Source organism: Fistularia commersonii, chromosome 21 (genome assembly GCF_037954325.1).
Source record: "Fistularia commersonii isolate RoL2024-O1a breed Wild chromosome 21, RoL_Fcom_v1.0, whole genome shotgun sequence".
In the NCBI taxonomy this organism is placed as follows: domain Eukaryota; kingdom Metazoa; phylum Chordata; class Actinopteri; order Syngnathiformes; family Fistulariidae; genus Fistularia; species Fistularia commersonii.
The window spans coordinates 12,296,050-12,314,455 of NC_141304.1; the positions used below are offsets into that span (position 1 = coordinate 12,296,050).

Below are 18,406 nucleotides of genomic sequence, written 5' to 3' on the forward strand. Positions count from 1 at the left end.
ATGTATGTAATTTACACTTGATTACTATTATTATTTTGTTAATTTCATGACACTGTGGGATTGCCAGAAAAGTCTTGTCGATTCCTCCGCATTTTCAGGACATGCAGAGAAATTAAAAATAAAGCGGACTTTGAATGTTGATACTAAATAATGATTATAAATTGTAATTATGAATATGAATAGTGTTTGCAATGCGGATAAGACTTTTGAGTGCACATTCAAGTGACATTTTTCACTTTAATTTTTTTTTTTTTTTGAGATGGCATGGCCTAAAACTATAGGTAATTGTGCAAACATATACGGTAAATAAAATAGTGTGAGCTTGGACAACCTTTTGCAAAAAAAAAAAAAATTACTGCTATATTATATATATTCTGCCTAGTCTGGTCTGCCGCAGATGCAACATGGTTGTGTGGTGTGTTTTTTTTAAAGAGCTCATTATTAAAAAGCAACATTCATTTTGCTTCATTAAACCTTTTAATGTAAAAGCAGTATCTCGTACTGTACGTCTGCTAAGAACACAAACACGAGGCTGTTTTAAGTGGTAGTTCAGCGTCGGTCTGAGTGACCAAACAATGATTAACAGCTTAGGCTAGTTAAACATAATGCAGTGCAATTATAAGGATTTTCTTGTTTAAAGAAAAGGAGGAAATATACACCCCCTTAGAATTATTCACTTGCGGATGTGTTGCAGTTTCTCTTGTCGGTTTTCTTAATTTTCCGTCTCCGCTTAACTACTCCCGACGGATCTCTCCTCGGAAACAGTTGGACGTATGCACTCGTACCCTAACACACACATTCCCTCACTGTCCTACACCGTGTTCATAGGATAGCACGCTGCTTGAAGAGGAGTCTAACTCCAAACACAGCCTCTGTCTTGATATCACATTAAAAAGCCAATTTCTTTTTAATAGCAACAACAGCTGGAGCTGACAGGCCCCGTGTCTGCTGATGAAGCCGACGGCTCCAGAGCCGTCCGGCAACTTAGGCCCGACTCCCTTCCTCATTACAGGAGAGGCAGGAAGAGAGATGGTCGGAGGCAGCTCGCGGGGAGGAGGGAAGGATAGTGTCTGGGATGTGGTTCCAAGCTTTTACAGTGTTTTGCTGTTGTATAATGTGAAACACGCCAGTGATTCGGAGAGGATGTGTAGCTGAAGCTAAGAGGAAGCATTGCTACCATTTGGTCGTATTTAGCCTTTGAGATGAGCGTCTTATTATTTACCCCATTTAGTCTTTCACTTCAAGTCACACATCTACTCATTCTGCCTTCCAGTGCACCTGGCTGAGTCCCAAAAGATGGCTGAATCTACAAGAGTACCAGAGCAAGAAGCTGATGCAAGAGAGCGGCGTTGCGGTCCAACGATTTTTCGTGGCCGACACGGCGTCCGACGCCCTGGAGGCGGCGAAGAGACTCAGTGAGTAAAAAGAGCCTCGCCCATCACGCGAACGCCCTGCAGTTCGTAACCAAAAGCCACGTCACTTGAGATACGGAGCGGGTCTTCACCCACTGCAGGCAAGATGTTCCGTTGCACATTAGAATCTGGATCAAGTCATTGATTGACAACATCCATTCACTGATCAATAATTGTTGATTATGGCATAAACGGCCCCTTATGATGCATCAGAGGCGACGTGCTAACTTTGACAGGGCCGCACAGCGTCTCAACCGTACATTTAAAAAGGGATGTACATCGCTGAGGGATGACTAACAAAAAAGGATTTGAAAATGGGAATGAATTTCTGAAAGTCTCCTGTGGCTGTTTTATAGCTCTTGCAAATATTTATATGTGTAGACGGAACAACCGAGACCCTGTGATGACCTCTATCCCTGTGGTGAAAACAGGACTGATGCAGTTCATATCCATCGATATAGAAACATTTACACACATCGTCCTGTGTTATACACACATACCATAATTTCCAAACTACAAGCTACTTTTTTGTTCAAATGCTGTGAACACTGCAGCTTAAACAGTGACGCAGCTAATTTATCTTTTTTTTTAATATATCTAAAAAATATATATATATATTTATTTTATTATTGTTTTTTTTTTTTTTTTCATCTTTATTTATTTATTGGGTGGGGGGAGGGGCGTTAACATGCTTCATTCTGCCAAAACATTTAGCCTCGTCACATCAGACCAATTACATTACCGTGAAATTCTGAGGCCGTTTAATGCCGACACTGAACAAGACGACTTTAACGTTTTTCGTGTGCGGGAGGAAGACGAAGATAGCGATCAGCTGGAGTAGAACGAAGCGGGGATAAAAAAATGGACGGATGGGTGGATGGCCTTTTCCTTGTGTTATTTATTATTGATCTTTTTTATTAATCATCAGCTGTTTCATTAGTGTTCAGAAAAAAGCATTTCCAGTTTGTAATTGTGGATGTTGCCGGTATGTACATTAAAAGTTTAGAAAACATGTTTCTGTGTAACATCTTTCTATGTTTCTCATGCTACCGCGTGGACACCTGCGGCTTATAGACAAGTACGCCCTTTTTATATCTACACATGTATTTTCAGCCGGCGTGGCTTATTTTCACAACACTGAAAATTATGGTACGTCGTCATGTGTGAAAACTGGGTTGTGAAAAGTTTCAAGACTCCGACACTTGTTAATTTTTTCAAATCCATGTAGGCAATCCTCAAAAAGCAGTTTTTACCCTGATTTTTTGTAAATGGCATTCAAATTTTGGTGATTTCTCACAGTCCGTGTAGCATTGATTTAACATTTACTGCCTACATCTAATTTATCATACCCATCTTTTCAGTGTTATGAAACTTGATCATTATTTCAAATATTCTCTCTTTCTATACATTTATGCACTCATTCATTTGCACATTGAGTCACTTTTGCAATTTTTTTGCAAACTCTAAATTGATTGTGAGTGCTATGTAAATGTACTGTGAAACCTTAATGCCCCCTTTTTTTGTGCCGCATGACTCCTTGGCCCCGTTACAGAACGTGCAAACAGTTGTGGCAAATCAGGGTTGAAGTTTCATCAAGTTTAATCACGTCTTTATGTTGTTTGCTTAATGGCCGTGCCTGCTCCGCTTTCATCATTGCACTCAACCGCGATAATTTATTTCACAACCTCTCATGTTCAGTTTCTTAAGCTTTCTGTGTTTCCTGTTTTAAGGAGATTTTGTGTGAATCTCTGTATATATTTTTAATTTTTTTTTTTTTATTGCTCTTGTATAGTTTTTGCACCAAGGGGTGCAGGGAAGTGGCTAAAAAAATCCCATTTAACTGTTGATTTGAAAACACCTGCAATGCCCACCTTTTCCTCGTATGACCAAATAAAATTTAACACATATTTATAGAAAATCGGACAAAGCCGTGTGCCCCATCCACCACCCTCTTTTATCCCCATATACCAAACTGCACAGCAAATACTCTATTTCCACTCATAGCTTTATATTTTATTCAGTATCTTCTCCATCTACCACAGTGACTTCCTGAAATTGCTTATAGGTTGGTTGTCGGCAAGCAAGTTACCTCTTTAACTACTGCCTTTGGGGCCCCGGTGCCTGGGGTCTGCTTTTCTGAAGCCTCGGTTATGATCCAGACAAAGATAAACCGTATCGGAGCCAGGGGATATACATTTTCATGACATGCTCTATGTTGCAGGCATCGCGATAGAGAGAAGGGAAAACTCTGAATGGGGGAATCAAAAGGAAACAGGACGGTCAAATCAGTTTGCTTGTGATCTTCACGTCGCATTGGCAGGGTTAAATCTTTAGGTAAATGTGGTAGTTTTAGCCTTAATGGCTCCCATTTCTCAGGAGCACCTCGAGCTACCTCCCGTTGTATCAGTCTTTCAGGGCTCCGAAGATGCGCTTTTATAATGTATTTGTTTTCGTAGGAAGTGCCAGGATGCCACCGATCCGTTTTGCTTAACGCTTCAGGGTATTTTAGATCGTACTATGTAAAATAAAATAGCAAAATCATAGCAAAAGATGCAATGCTGTGTTGCATTGACGATCAAGATACTGTCCAGAATTCAAGCCATTGTATGCATTGTTTGAAATGTGTAAAAATCATATTTATATTATTTGCTCTTGCAATACATTCTACTTATTTATTTTTTATTCATTTCTTTTATCTGACCAACTGCAGATAGTTTTTTTTTGTTTTGTTTTCCCCATTATTATTTTTTCGGTTTTCTCGGTAAAATACTGACTTATTGGAACATTACCATTTTTGCCCATTTAAATAAGAAAAACAAAAACAAATCAGGTTCACGAACCAAGAAAGAAATTTCAAGCTGAAAAGCTTTTGGCAACAGATTTAGTTTCTGTTGAACGGGCATAAATCAGTTAGCTGAATAAAATGTACCAGCATGGTACATGCTCTTGTTCTAGTTTTATTTGACCAACTGATGATAGTTTTGAAAATGATGCCCCCCCCCCCCCCCTCTGTGAAATAGTGACTTTTTTCAGTAATAACCATTTCTGCTCATTCAAATAAGACAAGCAAAAAAAAAATATCAGGCTCTCTAAGACAGAAATTTCAAGCCAAAGAGCTTTTGGCTTCATATTTAGTCCCTGCTGTACTTACATTAATGAGTTTGCTGAGAAAATATACAAGCATTGAACCTGGTCGCCCAAATCTCATCGGCCAGATTCCGATTCCGAATTAAACCCCTCTGATTCTACAAGCATGTGATTGGTGTGTTTATATACTGCTCAAAAAAATAAAGGGATCACTTGAACAACACAATGTAACTCCAAATCAATCACACTTCTGTGAAATCATAGTGTCCACTCAGGAAGCAACACAGATTCATTTTGACTTGTTTTAAGGACATTACATCAAAGTTGGATCAGCCTGGAGTTTGTTTTTACACTTTAATTTTGAGTGTGATTCCTAATCCAGACCTCCATGGGTTAATACAATTGATTTCCATTGATCATTTTTGTGTGATTTTGTTGTCAGCACATTCAACTGTGTAAAGAGCAAAGTATTTCATAAGAATATTTCATTCATTTAGATCTAGGATGTGTTTTTTAAGTGTTCCTTTTATTTTTTTGAGCAGTGTATATTTGTGTGTGTCCTTTTATAATGTGCTAATAGGCCAAGATAGAGAATGCTTGAAAATGTATAATTCAAGGATGCTGTGCTTCTTTAGCACTTGGGCATTTTCTTTTCTTACACGTTTTTTTTTTTTTTTTCTATTTATTATTTCGTATTCATTATTTCGCGCTGCGTTGCTTTGAAGAAATAAACAGAACTTCCAACAGTGCGGCGTCAAGTCTTAATTAGCGGCGGCAAATTCAAATGAACTCAACTGTGTCCACTTGCATTTCCCAACCAGCGAGAAAACACACACACCCATGCAAAGGTTTGCCATTCTGGCAGTAATTCGCTGTCTGCGAAGAAAAATCAACTACTGTTTTCACAGGATCCTTACTTTGTTAGCTGCTTCCTATCGTGTGTGTGTGTGTCTGTGTGTGTGTGTGTGTATTTCACACTCCCGTAGCATGAGGCAATCACTGGGTCACTTTGAAATCATGCCAGTGAGCAGATACTTAGGCTTCATTTATTCAGCTACGCACTGCCATACGAGTGTTTCAGCCAATAGTCCGACAATCGCGGTTTCATGCATGAGTGTGATAGTGATACAAAGACAGTGGCTAGTAAGTTGTTTTTTTTTTTTTTTTCTCCTGAAGATTAGCTGAGCTGAAACACACACTTCGTCTGCCAAGCCGTGATTCCGACTGTTGAGTCATGTGTGAGGAAGGGTATAATGTCTGGCTCGGCTTCCCCGCCGCGGATGACACGGAATACGACTCTTCACATGAGCGGCCGGTGATTCCAGCAACTTAAACGAGATGCGTGTTCGTTCTGGGTCCTCGGTGTGCACGACAGCACATGGCGCTGTGCACATATGAGTGCACAAAGGGCATTTATATGCAGTTCCTCGAGTGCTGTCATCCTTGCCACACTTGGTTAAAATGAGCGTTACGGTATAAGGATATTCAAATCGAAGGGTCCCGCTCATGTTTAGCGGACATTGACTGATTTGATCGTTCCCGTTTGGTGTCAAAACACAGAGACCCGGAGAATAAAATAAAATCTCATTTGGGAGAATTAGCATTCAAGGCAGATGGGTGACTCACAACTAGTTAATGGCTCATGGAAAAGTGGTTTGAGTTCTACAGCCCCATACTGAGACCTGCAGGGAGTTGTCAGAAAGTCTGTTTTTCTTCTTTCTTTCTTTTCTTTTTTTTTTTTTCTTTAGTGAGTGTTCCTCCGGGACATGGAGAGATTGCCACAGTCCTTCAGTCTCTCCTGAATTAATGATCCGTATCCATTTGCATTCGCATATGTAATTGCAGAGAATACTGCAAAGTTCTATTTTTTTTTCTGCTGTGCAGTACCTGGGCTGTGCACTGTGGTGCTTCGAAGAAGCGCAATACATTTCGTCATTGAGCAGAAACACATATTATCTGTCCGGTAGAATCGATTAATGCTTTGCCGGGTATAAAGCTGCCTGAATGTGCTGTAGTTAAAATTCCACAGCACCTCTGTTTCCACACTTCCTAAAGTGTAGCCGGTATTCATGGCAGTATCTCAATATGGAGTCCAATCCCAGACACTTCGCGCCAACTGACGACATCCCCCTACAGGTTTTCTTTCAGGTCGGAAGTCATTACAGTGTCCTTTGTGATGCTACTTGATAGGTGACATCATTAAAATGCTTAAAAATCATTTTTTATCGTAGCTTTTTTAAAAATTTTTTAATATCTACTTTTGTCACTGGTGTTTGTTTTCAAACCTTGCTGATTGACATCTAAGATATTACTACAATGTAGTCTAAATCTAGACATTGTATTTGAGAAATGTATAATTTCTTACATGTATGCCCTTATCTGTACACTTTGAGTGCTAGTAGTACAACTTTGAGTCTGTCTGAGCTGTGTTTTTATTGATTATTGTGATGTATTTTCAGACTAAAGTGGTAATTGTTAAAAAAGAGATTGCAGCAGGGTGTGGAAAAGAAAAACCTTTTTAGAATCGCATTCTACCACAGAACAAACGTTCATGCCATTGTAGCTACCTTTGAATGTAATGTCTAATCAGGGTGCAGTGCCGCTCCTCGGAGAACCGTCCCTTTTTGGGGCGATTTTCACTCAGGTTTAAAATGCCCCGAGTTCTGTCATAGACTCTCATGTGAAATCCCCCCCCCTTTTTTTTTTTTTTTTTTTTGGCCTTTCCCCCCCCAAAAGAGGTACTTCAATGAATTCCTATGAGTTCCCAAAGTGCTTGCACATTGATTTTTTTCGGCATTATGTAACCTGCTTTTGTCATACATGAGATGGTCAAACAGGCTTCTCTCTTCATATTCGGGGATTTCTGATTGTAAACTGACAATTCTATGAATGAATGGTTGATCCGCTACTGTCAATGTGGATGTACCTTGTAGATGTAGCTCGAGGGATCATCTTGGTGTCGATCTTGCCACCTATTGCTTGCAAGTTATATTGCAATGTTATTTCGATGTAAAGTGTGACTAATATCTTGTCATCTGATAGTTTATATAATTAATGGGTCACCTTAGTCATCATTGCCCTGTCCCGATTGTTGTGATAAATAAATAAATCATGAAATTCCTCTCCCATGCCACTGGGGGCGCCCTGTGTCTCCAGTATTGCACGGTGGGCCATTACCATGAATGGGAACAGCATATGCTCCGTAATAGCAATCCATTAGAAGGGATGTCTTGAGGAACTATTGTCCTTTTTTATGCCCGTGCTCATCATATTGACTTTCTTTCAACATATTTGCTCAACGATCGTATTTCCTACGACTTTCCTCCTCGCAAGCGTCTGATAGTTCCCCTCGCTTCTCGTGCATCAGCCTGTAACATCTGTTTGTCTGCGCGTTTTCTCTCCTCTTGTTTGTGCTTAGCACAGTCTCACTGCCAGAATGACAATTAATAGAGGTAGAAATCCACCTCTATGAATATTCATTATAAACAGAACACTTTTTATGCATGGTTGTTAAATCTCATGTGTGCTTATTAGAGGAATATTTAGTTTGATATGTTGGCTCACTGAATAAAATGGAGCTACTTGACATTAGCCAACTCTTTGATGAGGAAGGTGTGCATGTGTTTGAGGCTTGCATAGCTGGTTCAAATAAGCTTTTCAGAATGTTGCGTGGGAGACGGAGGGACGGAATTTCATATGATTATCTCATCTGACAAACACAAAGTTCATCAGCATGAAGTTGTCCCATACTTTGATGTCAAATCCACTTTCTTTAAAAAACAAAAACAGAACAGCAGCTTCTCGATAACCCGGGTGCCACTTCGCTGAAACGGAGGGTGAGTTCCGAACGTACTAAAATTCAAATGCCGATTCAAAGAAATGGCATTGTAACACGATAAACCATCAATGACTTTCTTATGAATGCTGCATTCAAAATAAACACGATTTGCACGGAATTCAGAATCTCCATTTCATCACTTCAGCTCTCCAGATGAGAAACCACTGGAATAAAAAGATTCTTTTGTAGATGTGCTTTCTCATTTCAGTGGCCCCCAAATGAATTTCCTCCAAATTATTCCAGTTCTGAGGGGTGAGACCTTTTTATTTTACATAACTTTAAATATATATATACATTTTTGGCTGGAAAGTATGTTCTAAAGCTGCATGCAGTGTGTTATTTACATCACTTGGTAATAAAGTAAGCTTGTTAATTTTCAGCATATTCCATATTTACTTTATTTAGTTGAATATTTCATTCATTTGCACCTGCTATTAGTAAATGTGATAGATGAATGGGCGCAGACCAAATCAACAAAGTACCAGCTTATCAGTGACGAAAGGAGATTTTGCATTTGCGCTGTTGCTGCCAGCTAATCTCCCTCTTATCTCTCTTATTTAAACTGAAATCTTAAAGCGATCTAATGTAAATGACTTCATCTCCATATTGCTTTTCTGCTTGATAGAATTAAAAAAAAAGGATATTCTTTGGTAGACCTAATGTTCTTGCCTTTTGGAATTACATGTTTACTCATCTGTTTAGTGTTTCCCCATCAGGATTATGATGGCAGCCTGCACAAACACACAAGAATTGTGCTCCTTGTTAATTCATTTTTTTTTTTTTTCATTTCTTTTTTAATGTCTTTTACCTTTGGTGGCTTTTAATTTAAAGCATAGGTGGCAAACTTTGGCCCGCAATGTAATTATGTCAGGCCTGCAAAGCCATACCAAATGACGTCTAGATCTGACCCGCCGGTATAGTCTATGGTGTATGTATCGCTAATGCTACAAATCCCAGAATTTTCTGCTGGTGTTTTGGCACGAAAATCATAACAGGACCCATAAACGCCCTCTCCTCTGTTTACAGTAGTCATAGTGACCATATGATAATACTGGCACCCATGTGTGCAGTATTAAGTTATATATTGTATAGTATTAAGCTATGCTTGTTCCATGTTTAGCTTTTAAGCTTGTTTGGGTTCATATGAAAAGGTTCATTGTTATATCTGGAGGAAGATTTTTTTTCAATAAATATCACCGTTGGTCCGCGACTTTGTCCCAGTTTTGAATTTTTGCCCACTGTGCACTGTATTTTTCGTACTATACGTCGAATTATAAGTCGAACCAGCCAAAAATGCACAATAAAAAACGAAAAAAAACATATAAGTCGCACTGGAGTATAAGTCGTATTTTTGGGGGGAAATTTATTTGATAAAATCCAACACCAAGAATAGACATTTGATTTTGAAAGGCAGTTTAAAATAAAAATAGAATAGAGAACAACAGGCTGAATAAGAATAGTCTAGTATAGCCTATATGACGCATAAAAGAGAACGTGCCTGCTAGGCTATGTTAACATAACTTATTACAGTAAGAGTCATTCAAATAACTATAGCATATAGCACATGCTACAACCAAACAATCAGTGTCACTCTTAATCACTAAATCCAACGAAATCTTCTTCGGTGTCACTCCTGAACAACTCCGCCAACTCCGAAGGTTAGACTATGTGCCGCTTCCTCTTCTTCCGGTACGTCCCTTACGTCAGAGTCATCATCTTGGACACTTGCAGCTCCAACCATTCCAGCCTTTCTTAATCCTGACAGGATGGCGTCCTTGCTCTGATAGAGAGGCGATTGCGTTGCATGAAGCGGTAACACCAGGAAGGTCCTCTCGCAAAGTCATTTATATTCATCTCCTTGGCAACTACCTGGGTGTGAAGACGCAACTGTACTGTTGACAAGCTTCTACCGGCAGCACGTTGTTCAAGCACCCATGTGTGAACTCGTTCCTCTAGCCGTGGCCAGCTAGCTTTGAGCCTGCAATTAGCTTTTTTAGTTTTCTTCATTTATGTAAGAGTCACCTCCGCTTTTCGCCAGTCCCTTACAAGTGTCTCACTAACTTCAAACTTTCTTTCTGCTGCTCGATTGCCGTTTTCGGCTGCATATTTCACGACTTCCGGCTTGTTACCTGCAGAATATGATTTTCTTTTCGATGCCATTTTTGTTCAGCCCTTCTCAGTTGTTTTTATAAGTTACGGCGAATGTTGAAACGATCAATTTTCATAGGTACAGAAGTCGCTGGTAGCCTCTTTTTTCACAACGCACTTCTGCCATAACCCGCGCCCGCCGACTTTTGATTGGTTTGCGTGTGTGTGTGACGATTGCTGTTATACTAAAGACACACACGCAGACACAGACACACACACATCAGAGCAAGAGAGTTCAATAATTTCACACATAAGTCGCTCCAGAGTATAAATCGCACCCCCGGCCAAACTATCAAAAAAGCTGCGACTTATCGCCCAAAAAATACGGTATTTGACTTTGACACCCCTGATGTAAAGCATAGTTGGCTTAAGATAGTACAAGTTTCTCTTTCAGTCAAAGAGGCACTTTTTGCTTGCTAAAAAAACTTTTATTAGCAAAATCTCTGACAGCGGGTAAGGAGCGTTCTAAGTGCGGTCACCCATTAATTTTTGTTTTTCCTTTTAAGGGGGAACGTGCACACCAGAATAAAGAAGACGCACCTGTTCCCCGTAGTGCTTTTCATCAACCCGATCATTGTTTGCATTGAGTTGCTGAGTTCTCACAGGCCGGAGCCAATTCCAAAATCGCTCGCCTGTGTGCCAAAAACATTTCACAGTGATCATTTTACACAATTTCGCCAGGAACTATACTGCTACTTGGAGACAGCCGGTAATATGTTTGCATACTTCTGTCAAGCCTCATTACCTGCTTACCCTCAAAATAAACAGTTTCTCTGAGACCTCCCAATCTTTAATTGTTTAGATTCCTTGCAATGCATCTGGTGCATCTTTACTGAAGTTTCTTTCTTTAATTTTATTTCAAAGAATACAATCAAGAATACAATATCTGTGCCTGCCACTATTTATTTTCAGTTTTATTTATCACTTCAACTTCAAAAACCCTTAGCTTATACGTGATCCCATTCAATCTGTTCATTTAGTTTTCACTGTTCCATGCCAGCTCAAGCCCTCTAAATCCATCTGTCCCGGGGTTTGCCAAATGAGACGGGCCTCTTTGTCATCCACGAGCCACTAACTTTCCACAGGATGTCACCCTAATGTGTTTATTGAAGTTTGTTATTTTAGTGTCTAGGCCTGTCTACACAGCAAGACATCAGCATGATGACTTAACTGTACATACGTCACAGGAATAAATAAAGTTGACCCGTTTAAATGATTTAAATACGAAAAGTCATTTTACACAGTCTCTTGATCAACTCTCTTTCGAAGCATGTGAACGGTTTTAGGAACATTAACGGTTTTCGAAAGGCAATGATCCAATCCAGCTTAGAGTATTTTGTCAAAAAGTGAAATGTTTTATGGTTTTGACATAAAGGAGAGGATATTGCAACAACCCAGTGTACTGCATAGAGTATGAGGCTCCGAAAAACATGATCAACCGCTCATTTGGAATTCACTGGCGTCAATGTCTTACTTTCCAGTGAGTAAACTCCTTGTAATGCTTCCATCTCAAATGAACTGCCAGATTCGGAAACAGTGCTTCCCCTTCATCAACAGATTGCAATGGTACATGGAAAATCAGAAAATGAGATGGTTGGAGATTTGCATTGAGGTCCACCTGTCGTCTCGCATATCTACATTTTGCTATCTAATAATAGTTGTTGCATGGTACTTTAATGAGATCTGCAAGGAATAAAAAAAAAAGAAATAAATTACATTAACAGATGTCTGCATTTAGCCGTCTAAACATAATTGGGGGAAAAAAAAGCAGAATTACGTAAACCCAATTTGTACGATGTCCCAGGATGATTGTGTCTCGATAAAACCGCCAAGTGAAATGAAATACTTTTGAATCATGCCTCACAATGTATATATTTTATGTCAAACACGGAGATATTAAATGCTTGAATTGCTTATTATACAGAGTGCTACGAAGCCTATTCTCGATTCCCTGAAAGTAATGCATAAAGTGCAAATTGACTCCTTATATGTCTTCACATATCTGCTGGCAACAGCAATGGTTCCGCTTTCTCTGGCAGGGTGCAGAGAGAGATTTACACCTCTAACTGGTCCTGGCGTTGTTGTATAAGAACATCTAGAGGGGACCATATGCTTCGCCACTGACCCAACACAGTGCCTCACCCGCACCATCTGCCACTGAAATAGTTTTTACCGCGAAGAGCCATGCTGAGAACTTCCTTTATCTATGCGTGACATCTCACCCAAAGTTTTCCTCACGGTTTCATCTCCTCCTCCCTTAACAGTGCCAAGCTTTTGCAGTTCACGGTAAATATTTTTGGTAGATCGACCCTGCATTGTTTCGCGAGCTAGAAACCTCTTGAGTATTGGTATGCATGCTTGTAGCATTTATATTGCTAATGCCATCGATGCTATTACCCAATGCTAACCTATTGAGTTGTAATCCAGATGTTTATAAATGAAATGTGACATTGGGCTCTGAATTTCTCGAAATTCGGTGATGTTTGTGAAGGCTTTCGGTCATCCAGGTCACGGTCATTCATGACTGGTGGACTTTGGTGAACATCTTTAAGGAAAGAAATTTAGCGTAGTGATGATGATGATCTCTCCCTAAGTTACACAACATTTTTCCCTCGTCTAATTGGGTGATACACAGTATCATTGTTGTCCTTCTTAAGAAGAAACTTCTTGGACAGTCCTCGCATTTTAATGGATTGCGGAATAATGTCAATGTCAGTGCGTTACTGAAGAGCACGTGGACCCGATGCGTCTGCCCCCTTTACAACATGGAACAAGTATATTACTGTCAAACACAGTTGTAACAAGGCCAGACCACTTCGCCTCCTGCTTCCTCTCCCTTTCCGTTTACACTGTCCCCACTGGAGCCCCCCCTCCCCCCAAATGCACTTCAACACTTCAAGCACCTTTTAAGACTACTTTCATCTTCTCCCTTCAGAAAAATCTCTGGTGAGAAGCGCTGACAGTAGCAGTTAGCGCTGAGTAGAGTTGGCTAAACCGCAGCTCTTTCTCTTCAGTCTTTGTCTAAAGTGGTGAGGGATAAGACAACCCTCTTAGAGCTTTGTACGTGCTTTTGTGTGTGTGTGTGTGTGTGTGTGTGTGTGTGTGGATCAGCTGCACGTCATGTCATCTCCTTGTCGATCTACTGGATAGAGGGCATTAAGGCTGCTGCTAATCTACCAAGGTAACTGATCTTAAAAAGAGCTCTTGAACTTCAAATAATGGGCAGTGTCAGTTTTATGCAGCATTGCAGGCCGCTGGCCTTGAGTGAGCAGGCCACTTTGTGAGCAATGGTAGCCCAGCTATTGTGATTTGTGACAAGAGAGGAGGTCTTTTCAGTGATGTTCAGTGTCAAACGGTTCAATGGAATCCAACCAAGGGAAAAAAATGACCACCAGTCCACAATGTAAAGTTATACAAATTCATGACAAAGTACATTAAATAGCCCTTTTAAAGTAAGGTTAACTGCAAAGTCAGTGCTTGTAGCGTCACGGTGTTATTTTAAGAGACGGCGAAGCGAGACGGGAGGCGGAGCAGAGGAAGGATTCTGAGACTGTGGAGTGTATAAACATCAAATACTCATACTTTTTTTTCTCATAATCTATTATGATGAAAAAGATACGCATATACTGCAAAGCACCAGTAAAGCAAAGGGGGAAGAAAGTTCAAGGATAAGATGATGGTGATATAATTATAACTATAATTCAATGACTTTTAATTTTCTTCTTAGTGTTTACCTCTGTAGCCGTGATTTAATACATTGATAAAGCTTTAGTAGTTTGTATTTAATCGTCCCTTCTTCTTGATCTTGACCAACCGACGGATAAAAGGTATGAGTTATATCACAACCACAGTGGATTTTAATGTTTCTTTAACTTCACTCCTCACCTTAAATCAATAATCATCTCTCCGTCAGTTGTTTGGAGGATGCTACTTAAATATGGCCTCGAGCAGCGACTTAACTACATTTTTTTAACATGAGGCTAATCTCCGGGGGAATCTATGCACAACAAGTTTTGTTATCTATTCAGGCGGTGAAAATATTACCAAATCGAGCTCAGGAAGGGAGATTTTACTAAATAACAGTTTTATCAGTTAGACTTGAACTTGTCTTGGCTCATGCTCTAAACCTTGGTCTCCCAATTACAACAACAAAAGTTACCTAATTAAATTTATTCAATCGACCACTTTATACTTCATATACTATTTATTTTTCAAAGACAAAATAACCATCTACAAAATTAAAAGCGTTAACAAACATTTTTTGCAGATATCAAGTCACTGATGGGGTTGACGTTTGCTCCAATTTACAATTAATAATCGATAAATTTACCACCGCAATTCTGGTATTATTGTCGTAAGCTGAAGTCAGGCGATATATATATATTTTTTTTTTTTTTCCAGCACAAGTAGGATTTACCATAGCAGAACCTAAAACATGTGCACGCTGTGTCCTTGTTAATAGTCGCCGTAAAGTTCAACGCACAGCCAATGCTCGTCGGCATTTCTTCCTTTTAATAATGTCTACTCTCTCTTGTAATGTATTGTCTTTCCTTTTCTTCGATGCACTGGCTACTGTTTGGGAGCTATTAGAAGGATAAAAAGTCACAAAAAATACAAATAAAGTGGGCGAGCATATGTAGACAAAGCAAGCGGTACCCAAAAGAGCATATTCTGGGACCCAAGCGATGCAATCTCATAAATAAGTTGGCCCACGATGTTTGAATTTTACGTTGCGCTGCTTCAGGTCAAAATTTTCATGTCTTATTTATGAGGTTACTTCCATAAAGTTGAAGCGCCGCAAGTTGAGGGCCCGTTGTATTACAATAGGAATTTCAAAATTCAAAAATCTTTTTTTTTCCAATTTTTTCAGCACCAGGCATTTTCATTTCACTCCATTCTCACAATGACCTCATTGCCGAACCCTCGCCAGAGATAGCGTTGTTGTGTTCACACATGGGCTCCATTTGCAATAACACGGCCTTTTGCACTAGCTTGCGTTTTTTTTTTTTTTTTTTTAAAGACTGTTTAATATCTGATCTGAATTATTCACACATACATCTCATCGGGGTAAAAGCCCAGACAATTTCAGGTTTGCAGTACATGTGTGAAATGGATTCAAGTGCTATATTCCGGTAAGCGGACATGTTTGAGACTCCTAAAGTCATTTCACCTTTAATTAGTCCTGGGACTAGCCGGCACTCACCACCAGTCAGTAGAACTAATAAAGCCTTTCCGATTAGAGGCGACAGGTGTTTATGTGCATAGCGGTTAAACAGCGTCGACTTGAATGGTCGGACATTTATTTATATAGCTACTTAGTGTTTCTGTCAAGCGAAAAAACGGTTCGCCTATCTCGGTAATTTAACCGTATCTGACCGTTTGCTTCTTCGTTGTTTTTTTTCGCGCTCTTATTTCAGTCCTTTTCGTCCTCCGCACATTTCCTATTTAGTTTGAGTTTTACATCACTCTTCATCGCGCCCCCCTTTTATCAACTGTCTTGTTCCATCTGTCTGAAGAAACACCCGTCACCCATTTTCTGACTCGACCTCCGTTGGACAGATGTAGTACTAATTCAGCACATCAGTATCGTCGTTGGCCAATTGCATCACGTTTTGGGGAAACGTGATCGCCCGAAGGGATCCGTAACCTTTTAGCTCTCACACCCTGGACGGGGCCTGGACATTTGCGACATTTTGCGAATCTGATTGGGATAAAATATGTCACAGTTTTGTCTGTTTGTTTGTTTAGAAGTTTATTAGGACAGTGTACAAATACATTAAGCACAGAGGCAGAGATGTTTGTACCAGATTATAGCTCAGAGCTAATTTCCATCTGTAGTCCTGTACAATAAAAATATAAAACTGTATAAAATAGACAATATATATAAAATATACAGATAGGCAATAAAATAACTATACAATATATAAACAGGCAATAAAATATGTCTTTTGCAAGTTGAAAGTGCCATTGTTGTGATATTGTTACTTTGGTCATCTGATGGCAAAATACCCGTCTGGCATTGCTAGTGTGAGCATGTTCGGTGCTCCAGAATCCAATTTTTAGCGGCCCGTGTAAAGGTACTTCCTGTTCCTAAAATCCAAGGACATAAGGAAATGCAGGGCTAATTTAAAAAGTGTTAATTGTGAATTGCAACCGCTTTCACGGTACAGACATGCTTGGACAGTTGGTGATAACGAAATAGCCCAGAGAGAGAGAGAGGGGTGTGTTCTCACAGATGACCTGTTGTCGTCCCTTACCTTAGCCGGCTCTTCGGTCTCTGGTTTGGTAAGAGAAAGCCATGCATCTGAAATTGTCTTAACAGCTGTAAATAGGCTTTGCAGTGTAAAGCGGCCTGTCTCTCAAAGAGCTGATTTGTGTAAGCAGCTTAGTGTTTCCACCTCCTCATTACGCACCCTAACCTATTCATGTTGTGGGTGAGACATGGAATTATTCCTCACACATCCCCTGTATCGTATTAGGAAGATACTAATATGCCAGTAGAAGTGAACATGTAGGCTATTACTGGTTGTCAGTGTACTTTGCATAAATGTGGGTTACTTAGTGGTGTTTGTGCGGGGTGTCGTGGTTTAGAATTAAGTCAGGATCAGTAATGGAAATTGAAATAATTTACCATAATTTGGTAAGTGGCAACCTCTTTCCTTGTATGTTACACCGGCCATTCGTTATGGTCCATTTTAACAATTCCTTCTTTTTCTCTGCGGTGCACCGGCAGCGACAGTTACTACTGGTGGCTTCAGTCAAGTCTTATATTATGTTTTTTTTTTTTTTTTCTCTATACCGAATCGGTACAATGAAGTCACTTATTAGAATGGAACAGCACCGTACAAAGACCGGTCACTATTTATGGAGGTTCGCTGCAGCACTCGGACTGATTCATATTCAAGGTACCTACCTCTTAATGTGGCTTGATTTGAGTTGCAGCTTTGAGTTCGAGACAAATCATCTTTTCGGTTGCACCTGTGGTCACCCGTCAGTCCACAAATCCATTACCATCACCTCTGGATGAAGAAGTTCGAGCTGAAAGTTTGAGCAGCACCTCTTTTTTTTTTTTTTTTATTTATTTATTTTTTCCCTAAAAGAAGATCAGGGCCATTGGAACTGTGAGAGCCTGGTGGCCTTGTCCCCTAATGAGACCCCGGCCATCATGCAAGAGGTGACTGAAGGAGGTGTCGCATAAAGGTGTCACTACTGGTCTGGAACACTGATTTTTGCCCTCCACCGAGTTGCACTGAGATGGCATCATTAAGAGAGACAGACTCAGTCACCGAGGGGCTCACCTGACAAGACAGCGAGATGGTAATGATACATTAGGTTTTAACCGACAAAAGGGTCAGGTTGTTATCCTTTTGCTTATTCTGTTTCTGAATCCGTGCTTTTCCCTTGTTATTTCAACTCTCAGCGTTTGGTGGAAGACACATGCTGGTAGCAAGAGGAATTAGAAGTCTGCGTTGCATGTTTTGACTTATCAGTATTTTCCAGGTTTTTGCACCCCAGCTGAACAACATTCATCTTTTAGAATTTGAGGGCCATTGCTTTTTGGTTCGGTTATGATTTTCATTTTTTTTTGCGATCTTTTTTTTTTTTTTTTTTTTTTTTCCCTGTTCACCTGCATCCCGCACGAAATGGAGCGCTGTTTACTGGCTGACCTTTTCACAGTCTGGTAGAAACGGAAATGTTAAAATTTATGGAAAGCTGAACTTGAGAAAGATAATATCAGCTTTACTGCTGTGGTTAAATAAAACCATCGCAGAAGAGGTCTACACATTTAATACGACCCGTTCCATTTACTGGGCAAGCTTGTGCCATTGCGCATTAAAAGCATAATGTGAACACGAGACTATTCTAGTGAACACAGTACAGAAATAAACCAGGCTTTTTCTATACATGGTTCTATTGATAG

General features: G+C 39.9%; 1 protein-coding gene across 1 annotated transcript in view; it reads left to right on the forward strand.

Moving 5' to 3' along the window:
* The window catches only part of suclg2 (succinate-CoA ligase GDP-forming subunit beta), a 102,174-nt gene that overhangs the window by 23,051 nt on the left and 60,717 nt on the right, over positions 1 to 18,406 (forward strand). The window contains exon 2 of the mRNA XM_086168645.1: positions 1,274 to 1,415. Within this exon, the coding sequence (XP_086024771.1) occupies positions 1,274 to 1,415 (142 nt within the window). The remainder of the gene's footprint in view (positions 1 to 1,273; positions 1,416 to 18,406) is intronic.